Here is a 14,705-nt window from a genome sequence, read left to right as displayed (position 1 = left end):
AGCTGTGCTCGTGTGCTTCACATACACACCTTGAGCGCTGACGTCTGCTGTGACGTGTCTTCCTGATGGCCCTCGTGGTTTCACAGCAGAGTTCACAGGGCTACAGTCAAGAAATAAACCAGAAGTGAGAATTAAAACTACTGTACAGCGTCTGTACACACACACACACACACACACACTCACACGCACACACTCACACGCACACACACGCACGCGCACACACTCACACACGCACACACACACACACACGCAAACACACACATGTTGGGTTTCCATGTTTTATGGGGACATCCCATAGGCGTAATGGTTTTTATACTGTACAATCTGTATGTGCTATTGCCCTACACCAACCCTACACCTAAACTTAGCCCTCACAGGAAACATGCTGCATTTTTAGATTTTCAAAAAACTTTATGCTGTATGATTTATAAGCTTGTTTCCTCATGGGGACCAAAAAATGTCCCCACAAGATTAAGATTTACTGGTATTACTATCCTTGTGGGGACATTTGGTCCCCAGGACGTGATGAATACCAGGTGCACACACACACACACACGCACACACACACGCACGCACACGCACACACTCTCACACACACACACACACATGCACGCGCACACACACGCGCACACACACACACACACACACGCAAACACACACACACACACACACGCACACACACACACACACGCGCACACACACACACACGCACACACACAGAGAGACACATTATGCGTGTGTGCGTGTTATAATGTGTCTCTGTGCGTTTTATTTCCAAATTCAGTTTTTTAATTTTATTAATCAAAAAGCCTAATTAATTGAGTTTTACAGTGTTATCAGTACCAAATTCTGTTTTCCATTAATTTCTGGATTCCATTTTAATTGTTCCATTAAATTTTAATAATAAAAAGCATCTCCAATTAATTGATTTTATATTTAAAAAAAATGTATTTTTTCAGAAATACTGCACATTTACATTTTTCACCTAAATAAATTCTGGTAAATAATATTTCTGGTAAATACTCGTTTAAAGAGTGTTTTTTGATGATAATGTTATGATTATTAGACTAGAACAGGTGGATATGATGTCATTCTCTCACTATAATACTGAACTGATTTTGATGATAATGTTATGATTATTATTGTTATTTACTTTTATAAAAGACCATTTTTTAAACCTTATTAAATGTATGCATCATATTTCATGTCAAATTCTGATCAAAACTGATCAATAGATTCAATTTACACTAAAGCTGTTACCAAACATATTAAGAAATATTGAGAAAGATAATGATGTATTCTCCTGAGTTTGCGTAGGTTTATAAATGATTTACCTTACAAATGAAATGGTGCACGCTGCATTCCCAGATGAACGTTATAATAAACCCAAACTCACAGCATTTACTGTGAACGGAGCCGCTCCGAGGCGCACACATGTATGTAACCTACACGCATGTAAATAATTAAAGCGCACATATTAAACCTGCATTGCATATATTTATATAATTGAATAGTAGCATTTGTGAATTCACAATGGCATTATATCGTTATTATGATTTTTAAATGGGTTTAATATATCATGCAGCCTTGGAAAACGGTCTAATAATGCGTTCGTCCATGCAATGCACCGCTTCCGGTATTTTGCCGGTTACTCGTCACAGGCTAAATGCAATCGAGGATTTTTTTAAAATCAATTATTTGAATTGAATCAAGGAATCGTGACAGCCCTAATTAAATTCAGCAACAAAACAAATCTGTTATTTTTGTATTTGAACATTTAAGTGCAATAAAATCAAAAGTCAATTTAGTATTCAAGCTTTTAGTGACAAGCAGCTTTATGAGTTTGTGCTTCAGCTGTGAAACCGAACTGAATTCTCTTTCAAGGCTAACGGTTTAAAATCACTTGAATGTTTAGTACAGTAAGGCTTAAAAACACTTGCAAATGTTAGTGAGGGCACAGCACTACGTCGTCACGTATGCAAGATAGAGACAATAATCCAACATCTCTGTCAGTATATGTCTATTGGTATATTGCCCACCTGTAGGTTTGAGTGAATGATCTGGACTGGTTTACACCGGAGAGAGAGCGACTGACCTGCTCTTGGTGCCGTTGGGCGACGGGGGCGAGTACAGGCTGCTCAGGCCGCTCTCGCTCAGAGGGCTGGTGACGGACAGAGACGTCTGCTCCGGAGAATCAGGAACCAGCTCTAGCTTCACCGCCGAGTCTGGACTGTCTGGATCCGGCTCAGAGCTGCTCGCGCTGACTTTGGCCCGTTTCTTAGCAGCGCTGTTCCTCAACGAGCGCAAAGAGTTCAGCATCTGAATGAACACACACCTCAGAGTCTGCTGGAATCAGCACACACACACACACACACACACACACACACACACTCACACACACACACACTCCCACACACTCTCACACTCTCTCTCACACACACTCTCACACACACACACTCTCACACACACACACGCACTCCCACACACACCCACACACTCTCTCTCACACACCCACACACTCCCACACACACCCACACACTCTCTCTCACACACCCACACACTCTCACACACACACACACACACACACACACACACACACACGCACTCCCACACACACCCTCTCACACACACACACACACACACTCTCTCTCTCTCACACACTCACACACTCGCACTCTCTCTAACACACGCACTCTCACACTCACTCACACACACAATCTCACACACACACTCTCACACACGCACTCCCACACACTCTCACACTCTCTCACACACACACACACACACACACACACACACACACACACGCACTCCCACACACACCCACACTCTCTCACACACACACACACACACACACACACTCTCTCTCTCACACACTCACACACTCGCACTCTCTCTAACACACGCACTCTCACACTCACTCACACACACTCACTCTCACACTCTCTCACACACGCACTCTCACACTCTCTCACACACACAATCTCACACACGCACTCCCACACACACACACACACACACACACACACACACACACTCTCACACTCTCTCTCACACACACTCTCACACACACTCTCACACTCTCACACACACACACACACTCTCACACTCACACACTCTCACACACACACACGCACTCCCACACACACCCACACACTCTCACACTCTCTCTCACACACCCACACACTCTCACACACACACACACACACACACACACACACGCACTCCCACACACACCCACACTCTCTCACACACACACACACACACACACACACACTCTCTCTCTCACACACTCACACACTCGCACTCTCTCTAACACACGCACTCTCACACTCACTCACACACACAATCTCACACACACACTCTCACACACGCACTCCCACACACTCTCACACTCTCTCACACACACACACACGCACACACACGCACTCCCACACACACCCACACTCTCTCACAAACACACACACACACACACACACACACACACACACACTCTCTCTCTCACACACTCACACACTCGCACTCTCTCTAACACACACACTCTCACACTCTCTCTCACACACACTCTCACACTCTCTCACACACACAATCTCACACTCTCTCACACACACACTCACACACACGCACTCCCACACACACACACACACACACACTCTCTCTCACACACACCTCCTCACGGTCCAGCGGCTCATCCTCCAGCTCTCCTGCGCCGCTGCTGACCGACAGATCCAGGTGCAGGTTTCTGTCCAGGTGTTTGTCCTGCGACGAGGGTCTGCTGGTGTTTGGGCTCTGACGAACGGATGAGGCCTGAACAGCTCGAGGAGGAAGCGGAGAGCGTTTTCTGGAGCTCACCTCACCTGTGACATCATCAAAGGGGCTCGTTAATGAACAGCATGTGAAGAAATGACATGGGAAATGCATGACATCATTTCCTTTTCAATGGCCATAATGAGCAGATGATAAACTGATGACTGATGCATGCTTGTTACATTTTCATTATGTATTAGATGATAAAAGCACTGAATAAATATTACAGATAAGTAGCTTTATAGAGAAATATTTTTATTCAACATTGAATAAATACTGTAATGATAATAAATGGGTATTCATGTTTCCTTTTAAAAAGTAAATACTGAAATAGAAAATGATTAAAAAAAAAAAAAAATTTGTGATACTCTAAATATGACACCAAAAACTGAATCATTCATTCAACCAATTCATTCAAATGGATGATTGTTTCAGAAATTAAGCAAGTGACTATCTTTATGAATGAGTCACTGAATCATCGACTCACTTGATTCATTCAGAAAGAAGATTCGTTCACAGTGAATCACTGCTGTGTCATAGACGCTCAACTGTTCTGCTGTGCCTTTGTTGCAAACTATTGTTGTTTGCAAAACTGAGCAAAAATGGACAATATTGTGTCTAAAAATGAACATAATATTAAATTTATTGATCTGTTGCATCATATTTGCAATCATTGTATTGTGGAAATGTATTAAATACCTTAATCATTTAAACATGTTATTTTTTCCTAAATTAATTGCACCAAAGTAGCATATTAAATCAACAGCCCCAAATATAATACAATAACTGAAGTAGTTTTGTGTTTGCTTGCTTTTCACTTGAACACCTGACCTGAAACAACTTACTTCGTGAACTACTGATTTGAGTTTGTTCTGTGGTTTGATTAGTTTCTAACAGCTCTATAGTGTATGTAGGCAGAACCATGTGTCCTGACCAGAGCCGTCGCTCCTGCGATGAGGGCTGATGTCACGTTTGTTGGGCCACGTGTTGGACATGGACAGCGAGGGGTCAGCGTGGTTTCGGCGCGGTAAGGTCGGGGTCAGCAGACTCCCTGTTAGCGCGGTCAGCGGGTACGAGGGCAGCAGAAACGAGCCCGGAGGTGTGGAGTTAGTCGGGAGGGAGAAAGTTCGCTCAGCGCTGCCCGACAGAAAACGACTGGTCTTGGGTAAACCTGTGGAAGATATTCACACTCAATATGTTCTGTTCAGTGATAAATGACAATGTGACAAACACAAACAATGACTTAATATCACACTTTAGTCCTCATAAGAGTTATCATCAACTAACATTTTTGTTGTTGCTGAAATAAAATTAAATATAAATATGTGTCCCTGCAGCACAAAAGCAGTCATCAGTAACACAGGTATATTTGTAGCAATAGCCAACAATACATTGTATGGATCAAAATTATACATTTCTCTTTTATGACAAAAATCATTAGGATATTAAGATCATGTTCCATGAAGATATTTAGTAAATATCCTACCGTAAATATATCAAAACTTAATTTTTGATTAGTAATATGCATTGCTAAGAACTTCATTTGAACAACTTTAAAGGAGATTTTCTCAATATTTAGATTTTTTTGCTCCCTCAGATTCCAGATTTTCTAATAGTTGTATCTCAGACAAATATTGTCCTATCCTAACAAACCATACATCAATGGAGAGATTATTTATTCAGCTTTGACGATGACCTATAAATCTCAATTTTTTTAAATTGACCCTCATGACTGGTTCTGTTGTCCAGGGTCACATATCAGATGAAAACCTTATTAAACTGAACAAAAATTTTAAATGTTGCCATGGCAACTAACTGGCTGAGGCACTCAAATTACTAACTAAATATGAAAAAAAAATGAAAACTGAAAATAAATTATTTATATATAATATAAATATTTTTATATAAAATAAATAAATTATTTATATAAAATAATAATATAAAAATTACTAAAATGTAAAAATATTTACCTAAAATTAAAAAGATAATGTTAATAAATGAAAATATTAATAAAAACTCTAATAATAAATGAATAATGGTAAAGTACCACTGGTTCTAATTCATTATGTTTCCCAAGCTGTGCCACCAACTTTGCAGAGAAATCTTTAATAAAATCCCATTAAACTGTCATCTGAGCATATTTATAAAAGCTGGCTTCAGCACAACCCAGTCTGAACGATCCGTGGCGTCACCTTTCTCAGACTCCGAGGGATTGGCTGCTTTGAACATGTCTGGATCTGAGTCCAAACTCCCGCTGCGGCGCAGTCGACCCAGAGACCTGCGGGTCCGGCCTGGAGACAGGAAAGGTTCTGATGGACCTGGACCAGAACAGAAGACACTACAGTTATCTGAGCCTTCACCGGATGACTTCAGTGGATTACATTAATGTTACTATCACTATATTATTGTTAAGGGTTATTGATGCCTTAATAAAATCAATTCTAGCTCTCCAATGGCTTCTTATAATAAATTCAACATGAGGATGGATGGGCCTCTGAGTAATAGAGCTGCTGTGGCTCATGAGCTCAAACTGTCTGCGTCTGCACTCAAGACAAGACTGAAGAGCGTTCTTACTGTATTTGGCTCCAGTGTCCTGACGGAGTCTCATGGATGAGGACGAATCTTCACTGCTAACCTGCTGGAATAATCATATAACTTCAGATCAGTCTGAGACAAAACAACATACATTCATCATGTCTTCAGCATGGAGGACGTTTTGATTGGAAACCTTCATCACACCGAGATCTCAAGGACTGAAAGCCAATGATCCACATCGACACACTCAACAGAAGAAACAATGCTTGAAAATCAACTCAACAGGCATGACACTGCACTGCTCTTCCTCAGTATTCCTGTCTTGTTTTCCAGCACAAACATCTAAACATTCTTAAATCAAGATGCTTTCACTGGAGATTCACAATGACTGAAGATAAAAAGAGAAACTGATCAAAATGAAGTGCGTTTATGCTTAAAATGAGAACACATCTGCTAATGGAGTCAGAAAAATTTGACTTATTTTCCCTTTGAATTAAGTTGATTGTTCTCACTCTATTGGCAGATTTTGTTCTTGTTTTAACTGGATCGTTTTCCTTTTATATCTTCTCTGATTTTGCTTGATTTAAGAATCTTTAGATATTAGCACTGGAAAACAAGCCAGTTTTCAATCTGTCCAAACACTGATTTGACAAACATCGTCAAACAAACAAGTCTCCATGTGCTGCTGGTGTTTGTTCGTCTCTCATCTGAAGTCTTGCAGTGTGTGAGTGTTGCTAGGAAACACAGCCGGATCACACACACACACACACACACACTGAATCACGTCATGAGAGCCGTTCTGACGGTCACACACACCACATCCAGTGAGCCACAGTTAAACTAGTTAGTCTTTCCCTCACTACTGAAATACTGCACTAACAACTGCAACTGAGCTTCACATGCAGGAATTACTTATCATTCAACAGCAACTTAACCCTGAAAAGCATAATATCATTTTTTTTTTTTGAGTATCATATTTGTCAGGCTTTTATGGCTCATACAGTCTGATATAGTGAGAATATGAACGAAAAACAGCTCAATTTTATTTATTTATATGCTGAAATGCTGCTGCTTGTGATGTAAATCAATGAGATCTTTATAACAGTAGAGCAGATACTGACATAAAATGATCTAAATATCAGTCATCGCTCTATATCTCCAGTAATATGTCTCAGTAAGATGAGATGTAAATGATTAAACATATAATGCAATGCAATGCTGATTGAGAGATGAAGAAATAAATGCTCCTCAGAAGATGTGAGATGAAGATCATTCCTCCGCTGAGGAACAGAGAAAGTAAAGCTTCTGGAAACAAACGCTCCTCAAAAGATCCTGATGATCAGATTTGAGACTGATTTATCTAGAAAATGATTGATGGAGAATCAAGTAAAGCTGAGCTGCTTCAGTCCAGTAAGAGTTCATCTGGAGATATGACTGCAGTTATTCTGACCTTTACTTGATAAAATCAGTCAAGATTTGTCACTGAAGCAGCAGCTGAACAATTACACTAAAAGAGCTTCTACTGGATAAAACACTCTAAACTATCACTCAGAAGAGATGAGGAGATTGAGTGTGACAGCAGAGTTTTTAGAGGTCATGCCGGGGCTTTATAGGGTTTCTGAGAGCTCTGCTGATCTCAGGTGTGTGTGTGATGAAGCTGATGTCATCGCTCACCTGATCAGGTGACTTTCCATTGGTCTGAAGCTCCACAGAGAGGGCCGATCTCTCCCAGGGCAGTTTGTTTTTCCCTTTCCCAGCGCTCACCATCCTCCTCTGCTGAGGCGCGTTATCCGTCAGATCCACGTCTGAGCGAGAGCTGTGAACCCGGCCTCCGTTCAGAACCCAGTCCAGATCGGCCCCGGAGCCCAGCTGAGGAGTCCGTCTCTGTCCAGGTTTGGGAAGAACGAGTGCATATTCGACGGTGCCGTCGGCGGAGAGCCGAGGGAGAATGTGCCGTGCTCTCCGTGCCTGTACAGCAGCCATCAGGCCCTCGGCGTCTCCGGCGAGCTCCATTCGATCCACAGCCTTCGTGAGCGGCTGCTTCTTACCTAGAGGGGGGCGATATACCGGTAGACACAATTAACCTGTACAGATTTGCCAACTGGTAGAGATTTTGGACTATCGTCTAGTAGTCGACCGATATGGGGTTTTCTCTGGCCGATGCCGAAAAGTGGTTTGAATGAATGATTTAATCACTCACTCACAAATACTTCACTTGTTTCATTACTGGATGAATCAGCGTTTTTGAACGAATCTCTTGAATGAATGATTCAATGCAGTGTTTCCGCTGCATTCATTCCCACATATCGCCATAAACTGAGTGACAAGAGTTTGCAAATGTGATATTGATTTAATACAACAGTTCAATAAACTAGAAGTTAATATTAAGTGACTTACGTTGTCTGAATATAACACTAGTGTCTGATTAACAGTATTTCAGATCCCTGCATGAGGTCTTAAAGAGACAGTAGCCTAAATAAACCTGCTGCTGTCTGTCATTAGTCTATTTATACAGTGAACACTATCCAGGGTTATTTTACAGTTGAATAGAGTATTAGAAATTTAATTTGTATCTTGTTTTTGTTTGTGCTATTGAGTGTCATTCATTTATTCGTTCATATTTTATTATTTACTTGTCTTTTTTAGTTATAATGAATTCAGTTCTGAGTGCATGTGATTCTTGTGTGGGGAGGGGGCGTGGCCATGGGAAAGTCCTGCCACCACAGCTGGAAAACATCCTAGAGGAAATACTGCGATGACAAATACATTAAGCCAGTTGTCGCCACCGAGTGGCAAAACAATGCAATCCACACAAACATTATTTGAAGTGCCAGTTATTTTCAAAAGGTGATTCGCTCTATTTTGAACGCTACCATATAGACATTAATGTTTATATCCGAACTATAAACTTTCATGCCAGTATTTCTGTGAGAACATGAATGACTGTAAGACAGAAATAATACAGTGTAGACTGTTTGTGAAGCTGTTTCTGTCCTAAAGATGATCACTGATCTCTCTGTCAGTGGCAGTGCAAACACAGGTTTGAATATTCTGGTACGACTTCTTTTCAATGGTTTAACAGACATTGTCATATAGAAATTAGATTGCGTGGGTGTTTGAATCGAGATTATGATCTTCTAACGATTAATCAAGCAGCTCTATGTTATCGTGATTAGGGATGCACCGAAATGCTAATTTTGGGCTGAAACCAAAAATTCTGGATGCACTTGGCCGAACACTGAAACCGAAAATGCTTTGTAATAATTATTTACTATTTAATATAAAGTAATTTTGTAAGACTTTTTTTAATTTAACTCAATTTTAATGATACTAAATAAAATAATAAAAAAGCAAGCCAATAAAAAAACCACACTTTTACTGAAAATAACAATAAAATTGGACAGAAAATATAATAGTATTAAATATCAATATAAAGAGTTAATTTGCAAAAACAGATAACCCCGTTTTTAACAATTTTCAAAAATCATGTTTTTTTCATTGTGTATTCCAAGTGATCATCAAACTGCAGTTGGGTTATTTTGATTAGGTTAAAAAATACCTACAATGTCATTTTCGGCCGATCATTTTTGGGAGTTGAAAATTCAGTGCATCCCTAATCATGATTTAATTACTCATATCATGATACAGGATTTTGGTCATCTCGCCCACCCCTATTCTTACCCGTGTCCAGACAGTAGTCAAAGACGGCGAAGAGCTCCAGAGCCGCGTGACGCACCTTCTTCTTGCTGTCGGCGAGCGCCGGCGCCGCTTCCGCGCACAGGCCAGGGATGTCGAAGTCCTTGCGCGGATGCGTGAGCATGGCGGCCGTGATGATGTTGACGGCGTCCTCTCGAACCCTGGAGTTCCTGTGCTTGAGCTGAGCCACCACCAGATCCAAAACCTTCTGCGGCCCCACCATCCTCATCAGCTGCCTGAAGACGTTCATGTACTCGTGCCGCGTGACGTTTCTCGAGTCGCCCAGCGCTCGCACCGTCACGCCCACGATCTCCTTATAATAGCGCTCCACATCGCAGTCCAGCTTCTCGATCAGCAGGTTGATGAGCTGCAGTGCTCCGTACAGCACCTTGAAGTTGCTGTCGTCCAGGAGCTTGCGTAAGAACTGAATGAACTCCACGATGCTGCCGGAGGAGACCTGCTGGAGATCCAGCTCCAGGAGGATGTTCTTCAGCTCCTCCACGCCGCTGGTCCGGTTCTGATAGTTCTGGTGGTCCAGGAGCTGCGCGTGTAACTCCTGAGGAATCAGCCCATAAATCATCATGGATGGTGCCGATCAGAGTCCAGACGGAGCCAGGGACACACGGGAATTGGTCATGGTGATGAGGGACGAGAAGCGTCACATGATGCAGCGACAGACCTGAAATCCACAGGAAAAGACATTGGGCCTCATTTATAAAGTGTGCGTATGCTCATTTGTCATGCGTCTCCTATCAACAGGGCGCAGGTTTCTGCGTGAGTTCGTTGTGATCGGAAGAACTTTCAGGTCTGGTAGTGTACGATCTTCAGTCAGTCTGGTAGTTTACGATCTTCAGTCTGGTAGTGTACGATCTTCAGTCAGTCTGGTAGTGCACGATCTTCAGTCTGGTAGTGTACGATCTTCAGTCAGTCTGGTAGTGTACGATCTTCAGTCTGGTAGTGTACGATCTTCAGTCTGGTAGTGTACGATCTTCAGTCTGGTAGTGTACGATCTTCAGTCATGTAGTGTACGATCTTCAGTCAGTCTGGTAGTGTACGATCTTCAGTCAGTCTGGTAGTGTACGATCTTCAGTCAGTCTGGTAGTGTACGATCTTCAGTCTGGTAGTGTACGATCTTCAGTCATGTAGTGTACGATCTTCAGTCTGGTAGTGTACGATCTTCAGTCATGTAGTGTACGATCTTCAGTCAGTCTGGTAGTGTACGATCTTCAGTCATGTAGTGTACGATCTTCAGTCTGGTAGTGTACGATCTTCAGTCATGTAGTGTACGATCTTCAGTCAGTCTGGTAGTGTACGATCTTCAGTCTGGTAGTGTACGATCTTCAGTCAGTCTGGTAGTGTACGATCTTCAGTCAGTCTGGTAGTGTACGATCTTCAGTCTGGTAGTGTACGATCTTCAGTCTGGTAGTGTACGATCTTCAGTCAGTCTGGTAGTGTACGATTTTCAGTCTGGTAGTGTACGATCTTCAGTCAGTCTGGTAGTGTACGATCTTCAGTCTGGTAGTGTACGATCTTCAGTCTGGTAGTGTACGATCTTCAGTCGTGTAGTGTACGATCTTCAGTCGTGTAGTGTACGATCTTCAGTCTGGTAGTGTACGATCTTCAGTCTGGTAGTGTACGATCTTCAGTCGTGTAGTGTACGATCTTCAGTCTGGTAGTGTACGATCTTCAGTCTGGTAGTGTACGATCTTCAGTCTACGATCTTCAGTCTGGTAGTGTACGATCTTCAGTCAGTCTGGTAGTGTACGATCTTCAGTCAGTCTGGTAGTGTACGATCTTCAGTCAGTCTGGTAGTGTACGATCTTCAGTCTGGTAGTGTACGATCTTCAGTCTGGTAGTGTACGATCTTCAGTCTGGTAGTGTACGATCTTCAGTCTGGTAGTGTACGATCTTCAGTCAGTCTGGTAGTGTACGATTTTCAGTCTGGTAGTGTACGATCTTCAGTCAGTCTGGTAGTGTACGATCTTCAGTCTGGTAGTGTACGATCTTCAGTCTGGTAGTGTACGATCTTCAGTCGTGTAGTGTACGATCTTCAGTCTGGTAGTGTACGATCTTCAGTCTGGTAGTGTACGATCTTCAGTCGTGTAGTGTACGATCTTCAGTCTGGTAGTGTACGATCTTCAGTCTGGTAGTGTACGATCTTCAGTCTGGTAGTGTACGATCTTCAGTCTGGTAGTGTACGATCTTCAGTCTACGATCTTCAGTCTGGTAGTGTACGATCTTCAGTCTGGTAGTGTACGATCTTCAGTCAGTCTGGTAGTGTACGATCTTCAGTCAGTCTGGTAGTGTACGATCTTCAGTCTGGTAGTGTACGATCTTCAGTCTGGTAGTGTACGATCTTCAGTCAGTCTGGTAGTGTACGATCTTCAGTCAGTCTGGTAGTGTACGATCTTCAGTCAGTCTGGTAGTGTACGATCTTCAGTCTGGTAGTGTACGATCTTCAGTCAGTCTGGTAGTGTATGATCTTCAGTCTGGTAGTGTACGATCTTCAGTCTGGTAGTGTACGATCTTCAGTCTGGTAGTGTACGATCTTCAGTCTGGTAGTGTATGATCTTCAGTCAGTCTGGTAGTGTACGATCTTCAGTCGTGTAGTGTACGATCTTCAGTCAGTCTGGTAGTGTACGATCTTCAGTCTGGTAGTGTACGATCTTCAGTCAGTCTGGTAGTGTACGATCTTCAGTCAGTCTGGTAGTGTACGATCTTCAGTCAGTCTGGTAGTGTACGATCTTCAGTCAGTCTGGTAGTGTACGATCTTCAGTCTGGTAGTGTACGATCTTCAGTCTGGTAGTGTACGATCTTCAGTCAGTCTGGTAGTGTACGATCTTCAGTCTGGTAGTGTACGATCTTCAGTCTGGTAGTGTATGATCTTCAGTCAGTCTGGTAGTGTACGATCTTCAGTCGTGTAGTGTACGATCTTCAGTCAGTCTGGTAGTGTACGATCTTCAGTCTGGTAGTGTACGATCTTCAGTCGTGTAGTGTACGATCTTCAGTCGTGTAGTGTACGATCTTCAGTCTGGTAGTGTACGATCTTCAGTCAGTCTGGTAGTGTACGATCTTCAGTCTGGTAGTGTACGATCTTCAGTCGTGTAGTGTACGATCTTCAGTCTGGTAGTGTATGATCTTCAGTCGTGTAGTGTATACACACACACACACATATACACACACATACACACACACACTGACAGACAGACAGACAGACAGACAGACAGACAGACAGACAGACACACACACACACACACACACACACACAGACAGACAGACAGACAGACACACACACACACAGACAGACAGAAGGACAGACAGACAGACACACACACACACACACACACACACACACAGACAGACAGACAGAAGGACAGACTGACACACACACACACACACACAGACAGAAGGACAGACAGACACACACACACAGACAGAAGGACAGACACACACACACACACACACACACAGACAGAAGGACAGACAGACACACACACACACACACACACACACAGACAGAAGGACAGACAGACACACACACACACACACAGACAGACAGACAGAAGGACAGACTGACACACACACACACACACACACACACAGACAGACAGACAGACACACACACAGACAGAAGGACAGACACACACACACACACACAGACAGAAGGACAGACAGACACACACACACACACACACACACACACACACACACACAGACAGAAGGACAGACAGACACACACACACACACACACACACACACACACACAGACAGACAGACAGAAGGACAGACACACACACACACACACACAGACAGAAGGACAGACAGACACACACACACACACACACACACACACAGACACACACACAGACAGAAGGACAGACACACACACACACACACACAGACAGAAGGACAGACACACACACACACACACACACACACAGACAGAAGGACAGACACACACACACACACACACACACACACACACACACACACACACACACAGACAGACAGACAGAAAGACAGACACACACACACACACACACAGACAGACAGAAGGACAGACAGACACACACACACACACACAGACAGAAGGACAGACAGACACACACACACACACAGACAGACAGAAGGACAGACAGACACACACACAGACAGAAGGACAGACAGACAGACACACACACACACACACACACACACACAGACAGAAGGACAGACACACACACACACACACACACACACACAGACAGAAGGACAGACACACACACACACACAGACAGAAGGACAGACAGACACACACACACACACACACACACACACACAGACAGACAGACAGAAGGATAGACACACACACACACACACAGACAGACAGAAGGACAGACAGACACACACACACACACACACACACACACAGACAGACAGAAGGACAGACAGACACACACACACACAGACAGAAGGACAGACAGACACACACACACACACACACACACACACACACACACACACAGACAGAAGGACAGACACACACACACACACAGACAGAAGGACAGACAAACACACACACACACACACACACACACACACACACACACACACACACAGACAGACACACACACACACAGACAGAAGGACAGACACACACACACACACACACACACACACAGACAGAC

At 43.0% G+C, this 14,705-nt stretch overlaps 1 protein-coding gene across 2 annotated transcripts in view; it reads right to left on the bottom strand.

The window, feature by feature from the left end:
• Positions 1–14,705, bottom strand: part of togaram1 (TOG array regulator of axonemal microtubules 1) — a 29,556-nt gene that overhangs the window by 14,164 nt on the left and 687 nt on the right. The window contains exons 2-9 of one of the 2 annotated variants that reach the window (XM_079386342.1): positions 10,024–10,717; positions 8,017–8,390; positions 6,382–6,445; positions 6,000–6,125; positions 4,742–4,978; positions 3,670–3,857; positions 2,096–2,319; positions 30–100 (exon numbers count right to left, since the gene is read on the bottom strand). In XM_079386342.1, the coding sequence (XP_079242468.1) occupies positions 30–100; positions 2,096–2,319; positions 3,670–3,857; positions 4,742–4,978; positions 6,000–6,125; positions 6,382–6,445; positions 8,017–8,390; positions 10,024–10,621 (1,882 nt within the window). In that variant the 5' untranslated portion in view covers positions 10,622–10,717. The remainder of the gene's footprint in view (positions 1–29; positions 101–2,095; positions 2,320–3,669; positions 3,858–4,741; positions 4,979–5,999; positions 6,126–6,381; positions 6,446–8,016; positions 8,391–10,023; positions 10,718–14,705) is intronic. The other variant, XM_079386343.1, reaches the window with a different exon arrangement.

Source organism: Barbus barbus (assembly GCF_936440315.1).
Source record: "Barbus barbus genome assembly, chromosome: 30".
Classification (NCBI taxonomy): domain Eukaryota; kingdom Metazoa; phylum Chordata; class Actinopteri; order Cypriniformes; family Cyprinidae; genus Barbus; species Barbus barbus.
The sequence above is the reverse complement of the archived record's forward strand: the minus strand, read 5'-3'. Positions and strand labels throughout refer to the sequence as shown.